Source organism: Phacochoerus africanus, chromosome 2 (genome assembly GCF_016906955.1).
Source record: "Phacochoerus africanus isolate WHEZ1 chromosome 2, ROS_Pafr_v1, whole genome shotgun sequence".
Lineage (NCBI taxonomy): Eukaryota > Metazoa > Chordata > Mammalia > Artiodactyla > Suidae > Phacochoerus > Phacochoerus africanus.
In genome coordinates, this window is record NC_062545.1 from 140,894,580 (window position 1) to 140,902,224 (window position 7,645).

Genomic DNA, 7,645 nt, shown 5'->3' on the forward strand with positions numbered 1-7,645 from the left:
CACCTGCCTCCAACTTTCTTGGGGCGGGGGGGGGGGGAGGAGGGGTTCTCAGCAGAGTCTGAGTGGCCGGGACCCCTCCCATGACAGAAGCATCCCAGACCCAGATGGTGCGAGGGGCTCCCCATTCTCCATGAGGGACCCACCGCCCCCTCCAGGGCATCATCCAGAGTCCCCCTTTCAAAGTCCTGCTGCTTCCTCTACAAATGTCAAACCCCTGATGACATATCCTTGGTCTCGTTCCCAAGTCAGCCCCCAAGACTGTGGATTCTCCCCTGCTTCCAATCCCTAAATAATCACAGGCTGTCAACACCTCTTTGGGACCCTGCTCTGGTCCTCCCCACATTGCTCTCACCACGGCCTCCCAAGTCAATAGTCAGACCCCCACCCCCAACTGCCTCTAGGCCAGCGATCCTCAAAATGTGGTCCCAGACCAGCAGCAGCCACAGCAACTGGAAACCTGTCAGAAAGTCAGGCTCGAAAGCCCACCCAGAGACTGACTGGATCAGAAGCCAGGGAGGTAAGGCCCAGCAATTAGGGCATCAGATCCCACAGGGATCTCTGATGCCAGCTCAAGGCTCAGAACCACTGCCTGGGATAATTTCTTGGCGCTTCAGGTTGGCATCTACACACCTGTCCGTTCAGTTCATCCCCCACCTCCAGCCCACAGCCAGCTCACAGGCCCCCTTACCTGGGAAGGACCTGGCCTTGGAGGTATGGCCACACTCCTCCCACTGAGAACCAGAGGCCAACCCCCGTTAGCTCCAATCCTCTTCCTCATTCCCCCCAGAAGGGCCACCTTACCCCATGGGACCCCAGAGCCACCCCAGCTACCTTCGGGCACACCTTCCTTCCCGGAAGAACCCAGACTGCCTTCTGAGATAGGCCCATACCGTGTTTCTCTTGAGGCTCAATAGGAGCAGACCAGAGGGTCCCACACGTTGCAGGTGTGTTAACTGTTCATTTAGTAACAACAGTGATGGATTGGTTGATTTATAACTGGAAAAGCCTGGGACAGGCCTGGGAGCCGAGAGAAGATAGATGTCTTCAATGCCTTAAAGCACCAAGGTCTCCCTAAATGATGTCAGGCTTCATCTGACTTTATTCTCCCAATAGCCACACAAAGTTGACATTGACCCCCCCCCCCCCCCCGTATGACCAGTCAGGGAGGTTTGAAGGAGGTTAAGTGTCTCACTCAAGGTCATAAGCCCAAATGGATGCAGCCTCACCTGCTAAGAGCAGGAGTGTTGCCGCACATATGCCAGGTGCAGACACACGCATCGGGAAATGTTAGCCGCCGACTCCAAGCACTTCCCTTCAAGGTACTGGCTACAGAAACATCCCCCGTCACACACAGCCAAGGTCAGGCAGCTGCAGCACCTAGATGCTCAGCAAACAAGCTCCTCAAAGGTGATCCATCTAGGAATGACTTCAGTTTATCAACCCATCCTGTGCTTCCTTTTCTTGTAAAAATGTTGCCAACCTAATAAAAGTTCAGATGGGAAAATCTAGTCATGCACCCTAGGTACGTAACTAGGCAGGGCTACAGATCCTAGGTGACGGCCACTGGTAGCCTGGTGCAAACAGCGGCGGGTGTAGAAAGTCAACGTGAAGCAGAGTGAGCGTCCTTCCAGAAGATGTGGCGGGGGAGGTCTCAGAACTCTCTGCTCCAAGCCCTGCCGTTTCATTCCTCCCCCCTCACATTCACAACTGGCTTTTCCCTTCTTGTTTTCCTTAACATCCACACAACTGCTGCTTTTTACCAAGCTCCAAAAAAAGAAAAATGTCCTTTGCATTTTCCAAATATATGTATGCTGTGCCTGATACATTCTTCAGTAATATTAACGGATGAATGACTGAGGACTGTGCACCTTCCCCACACCTGCACCAATATGATGGGTAATAACATGGCCCGATCTATTTCCTCCCTTCCAAAAAACCTCCATACCACATGCTTTTTGCCAAAACTAACTCCTACTCAGTTGGATGCGATCAAGTGATGCTGTATTAAAAAGCTGAGCAATTCTGTGGTCCATGAAAAGATAGTTGGGTAACTAAAGGGGAGGGGCGGCAACCTCCCACACTTGCTCCTCCATCACTGAAATCAGGCTGCCCTCTGGGGAACAGGGTCCCCTCAACTCTTCTAAGCCACCTGCTCACTGACTTGCTGACCTCGGCACCCCACCACCACCATTCTTCTATGGACGACACCCCTTCCTCCATGGGAAGGGTGAGCATTCCTGCAAAAGTGCCTGGGCAGACAGGGAGGAAGAGCTACGAGTGGAAAACTGCAAGGAGCTGCATGGATGTTGGGCCCACAATGGCTGCCCAGCACTGCAGCTGGGTGGCTGGGCCATCAGGTCCCCCTTTGAGCAGCCTGGGTGAGAGGAACCACAGTAAGCACCCCAAGGAGAAGGCACACTAGGCCCATGCCTGCTCGTCTCTCTGTCCCTCAGGGGTGGCCTCGAAAATGAGCACAGCTTTTTTTTTTTTTTTTTGGCCTTTTAAGGGGCACACCTGCAGCATATGGAGGTTCCCAGGCTAGGGGTCGAATCAGAGCTACAGCTGCCAGCCTACACCACAGCCACAGCAACACCAGATCCTTAACCAAATGAGTGAGGCCAGGGGTCAAACCCACGTCCTCATGGATACTAGTCAGGTTCGTTACCACTGAGCCATGACGGGACCTCCTAGGCATGGCTTCTTGACATCCCACAGCTCAGAGCTCTCCTGGGTGTCCTGTCTGGCCCCAAGATCTCACCCACGGCGCACCCCCACCAGCCTCAGTCAAGGATAGATGGACAGATTCTGGGCAGAAGACTCCCCTGAGCCCAGAATTCTTGAAAGAAGACTGGCCCTTGCTCAGCAGGCCAGACCCAGCAGCAGGGGCCACCCCATCACTGCCTGTCCCTCATGTGTGGGGATGAAATCAGCCCTCCAACCACTCATTTCAGACAGGCAGCACATTCTAGCTCTGAAGTTCCACCATTTCTCCCTATCCTGGTGAATTTTACCCTTAAGTTTATTCCAATTCTGGTGGCCCTCCATCCATGACCTGGGCCCATTAACATGAGGCATAGAGAAATGCAAGCTCACATAAATCCTCTGGGAGGAGAAATACCTTTCTCACATGCCCAAGTTCACTGCTCTAAAGTTATACAGTTATGAAACTCTCCCAAAAACCTACGTTATATCTAAGGAGTCTCTGAAATGTAAATAGAATGAAGATGCATAAACAGAAAACAATTAATACTTGAGCCCGTGGGCTCTGAAGATCCACAAAATGCAGCCTGCACAGCTTTTCAAGAAAAGACACAGAGAGGAACAGTACCACACTCCCACCCCTCTGCCCACTGTCAAAGCGGGGGTGCAAAATGGAACAGGAGATTTACTTTCCTGCCCCATAAACAAGTAATGATCTAATTATGCATCCCCTTTAAACAGATACCAAATGTCTCTGGAGACAGGCAGCACAGGTCCCAGACAGCAGGGAACAGCCCCCGCAGGCAACACTCCTCACTAAGCTGAACTGGAGATGTTTTTGATTTTTTTGGGGGGGGTTGTTTGTTTTGTCTTTTTAGGGCTGCACCTGTGGCAAATGGAAGTTCCCAGGCTAGGGGTCAAATCAGAGCTGCCGCTGCCGGCCTATGCCACAGCCACAGCAGGGCGGGATCCAGGCCGTGTCGGCAACCTACACCACAGCTCACAGCAATGCCAGTTCCTTAACCCACTGAGCAAGACCAGGGAATCTAAGCCCTGTCCTTATGGATGCTAGTCAGGATCATTACCACTGAGCCACAACAGGAACTCCTCTCTAGAGATGTTAGATGCAGCAGGATTTAATTCCTACCCAACATCAGAATAAAATTATTGAACACATAAATGTCTATCTGTTTCTTTACCTTCTGTGGCTGCTTTTGCACCAAAAGGGCATAGCAAGAAGGAGGGACAGAGATCATACGGCCTCCAAAGTCTGAAATATTTACTACTTAGTCCGTCATAGAAAAAGTTTGCCAACCCCTGCTCTGCATGGTCTTTAGGTACAAGGAGGCTCTGGAAGGTTTCCATCTCTGAGCACCAAAATTCATCTACCAGACCCAGTTCCCCCTACCCCAAACACACCTTGTGTTTGAACCTGTCCTCAAAAACACACAACACACATGCCACATCTCCACTGTGCTTCCAGTCTGGTCAAGGGGGGCTCACCCACCATTACCACCCAGCTGAACTATCTCAAGCACATCTGAGAATCCAAATCAAAGCAAGGTGGAGTGGGATGCAAACCTGGTTAACTCCCATTCCTGTTGCTTTCTTTTCTACAAAGGCAGGACCACTTTGCCACCATGGGGTCACTCCAAGTCACCTGTCTCTATCCTCCAGGCCCTCTGCCGCTCCCCTAGAAGATGTACTTAGGAAAGTGTCCAATGTCCAGCTTACACGAACAGGATGAACAAGACAGACTAAACAACAGAAGTGTCTGCTCAAGCAGCAATTTAAGGTCTAAAGTCTTAGAGGTCCACCGGCAGCTGGCACATGCCGAACACAGCCTCTTGGCCGGGTTCCTTTAACTAAAGCACAGCGCCCTCACATGGTGCCGAAGGGAAGGACAGTCTTCCTGAAAACCAGGGGGACTGAAGTGAAACCTCTGACTCAGATGCCATCTGTGAGAGGGCCCAGCACTCACTCTGTAAGGACTTAAATCAATGTTATCCAGATTTCCACCCTCGGCCCCTTTGCAGATAGTTCCTTGCTGGAAACTTTACACCAAGAGGTATAAACTCTGACCTCTACAGAAACTCACTAAACCGCAGCAAATGGGATTCAGATGTTTCCATGTTCAGTACAGTGATGTGACCTAGACTTTAAACACTTTGGCAAAAACAGGAAAAATGATGTGGGCCTTCCAGTCCCTCCCAGAACATGAGGCAGCCTTGACCCGAGCCCTATGGTGATCTGAGCCTTTCTCACTCCTACTTAAGCCTCCTCACCCACAGCCCACATTCTCAGCCCCTGTTCCATACTGGCTGCCACCAGGCCCCCCTCTGCAACCCATTTTCCTTGTTTAACTGAAGAAGCCAATTTATCCCAGCCCAGCAAAAAGAGATCACATTCTGATCAGGACTCAAAAAGTCCTGACAGGGGAACTGGCAAAGGCCAATTCTTAGGAATCACCCCCCCACACACACACCCCAGGTTCCCTTACACTGCTGAGAAGAGAGCAGAAATCTCCTATAAAGACTTGGACCCCCAGGTTTTCTGCTTTGCTGAAGATTCACACCAACTAGTTACACACTATGTGGGTAACAGCTAGGGAACTCTAAATGTCAGAGCAAGATAAGGCGGAGGTGGGGGAAGCAATTTCTTGTGTCAGGGAAGTACAGACACAAAAGGATATCAGAGATCACTTTCCCTGGAAGATAAGAGAAACAGGCTCTGAACCCATCCCAGGCTTTGCAGGGTGCATGCAGCCCATCTGCCAGCTGTGTGCCTTCCTCTGGGGCACAATGAGAAGGGTTTGTCTGGGCACCAGTGTCGCCAAGTGAGCCGGTGTGAGCACAGGTAGGGCAGAGGTGCACAAGAGCTTCCTCTACCCTTCAGAGCCCTGTCACAGGTGCCTCAGAGTGCAGCAAGGCAGAAGGGGTGGGGGAGTACTGCCACACCAAGGGAGCATCTGGGGTCCAGGAAAGAAAGGGTCTCATCACCAATGTAAGCATCCCTCAGGCCTGGCTAAGGGTGGGTGCCAGACAAATGCCTGCTTGTGGTATAAGGGGAAGAAGAATGGAGACCTCCCTCTCCTGGTTCTCACTTTTCAACTAAGAAGAGCAAGTTAGTGGACTGTTAGGGGACCCCTCCAAAGATTCAAAATGACAGAAAGAGGTGAATGCTCAAGACCCCACGCCCATGTTCAAGAATAGATGAGATCTACGTATATAGGTGTTCCCCAAGACACGCACAAACATCTGTGCAGATGCAAATAACGTTCAGTCCACACCCGGGCCAAGTGCAGCCTAAGTCTAGTGGCCAGACAGGTTTCATCTCTGCTAGACCTGAGCTCCCTGGGCGAGCTACGCTTATCTGCCTCCCGGCAACGCCACATGGGTCCTGGCCAGGCACACTGCTGAGGCTTAGCACAGCAAGTGGAAGGCACTGGATAATCAGACCCTTCCCCTCCCGCAGCCTCCGTTCACAGACCCTCCGGAAGGTGGGGGAGGGAAGAGGTGGAGAAGAAGGGTGGGCGGGAAGAGGTAGGAGGGCTTCGCTCCCGCCAGCAGCAGAGCATCCGTGGTGGCCCCACCCCCATCCCAGACGCCTTCCCCCGCCCCCGTTCCCCCTATTTCCCTTCCCAACTCTGCGAGGGGTCGCCAGGCAGACCCCAAGGGGGTGCGGGCAGTACCAGGCCGCCGCCGCAAGTGCTGAGCGAGACGAGGGAGCCGGGGTGGCCCAGCACGCGGCCCGAGTAGAAGCACAGTTCGGCGGGGCGTCCACGGCGCCCTGCTTCGCCAGCCTCCTCCACCTCGAAACCGCCGGACAGAAAGCGCAGGTCGCGACGCAGCTGCAGGTACAGGTCGCGCCCGAAGGCCGGCAGGTGCAGCAGCAGGGCGCGCTCGCCAGGCCGGGCACGCGGGGCAGCGGGGGGCGCGCGGGGTCGCCGACGTCTTCGGGGCCCTGGGGCGCCAGGCAGCTGCGGCAGGTGCACGGCGTCTGGGCGCACCCGCCGCGGGAGCACCACCTCCACGTCGGCCGCCGCGTCGCCGACCGCTGTAAGAGAGGAGACGCGTCAGCGCGCCGGGGCCCGGCCGCCCGCCCACCGAGCGCGAGGTCCAGCGCTGGGCATCCCGCGCCAGCCCAGAGACAACACGGCCCCGAGCGGTTGCTCTCTTTTCTTATCTCGCCCGGGCACCTCCATGCCACTCAGCGCCTCTCCCCAGACCCCGCGCCACCCTGGAAAGGTCTCCGGCTGGGCTACCCGAGCACCTCCGGGAATACGGCCGCCGCATCGGCGTCCGGAGAACTGGCGGCGGCTGGACCGCCCGGGAGCCGCCTGGAGCCCAGTCTTCCGGCCGCGGCCCGCGCCCCCTGGACCCGGGAGCTGTCAGCTGTCGGCCGCCGGATCCCGGCCACGCCGGCAGGCGGAGGCCGCCAAGATGCCTCGGGAGGGCAGAAGGAAGGTGGCCGCGAGAAGCACGAGCTAAGGGGCGGGAGTAGAGGGAGCGTTACCTGCACCCGAGTCCAGTCCCCAAACCAGCAGCAGCAGCAAGGGCAGGACAAGGGGAGGCAGCAGGGCGCCGTCACACATGGTACTTGGGAGGAGCAGCCCCCCTTGACGGTCGCGGCGGAACAGGAGCGCGCGAGGCGGCGGCGCCAGCCGGAGTGAAGCCCTCCAGCCTTTGGAAAAAGTAATTAGCGCTGCGGACAAACCCAACGTGGTAAATCCCAAGCCCCGCCTTCTCCTCGGAAAGCTGGAGATGATAGGACTCTCGCTTTGCTTTACCCCGCCTCCCCCTTCGCTATTGGCTAAGAAGGGTCTAAACCAGGGTGCGTAGTTAGGTTGTAAGAATTTTCTTACACGTGGTTTCTGGGCAGTGGCGGGGAGGGGGCACCAGGTGGCGCAAGGGAGCCATCTGGAGCCGCGCTGTTGAGGAGGACC

The 7,645-nt window shown here is 55.1% G+C and overlaps 1 protein-coding gene across 4 annotated transcripts in view; it reads right to left on the reverse strand.

Annotated features, from left to right (window-relative positions):
- The window catches only part of ADAMTS17 (ADAM metallopeptidase with thrombospondin type 1 motif 17), a 385,992-nt gene extending 378,599 nt beyond the window's left edge, over nucleotides 1-7,393 (reverse strand). For all 4 annotated transcript variants that reach the window (XM_047766837.1, XM_047766834.1, XM_047766835.1 and 1 more), the window contains exons 1-2: nucleotides 7,216-7,393; nucleotides 6,392-6,756 (exon numbers count right to left, since the gene is read on the reverse strand). In XM_047766837.1, the coding sequence (XP_047622793.1) occupies nucleotides 6,392-6,756; nucleotides 7,216-7,294 (444 nt within the window). In that variant the 5' untranslated portion in view covers nucleotides 7,295-7,393. The remainder of the gene's footprint in view (nucleotides 1-6,391; nucleotides 6,757-7,215) is intronic.
- Between the last annotated feature and the right edge of the window lie 252 nt (nucleotides 7,394-7,645).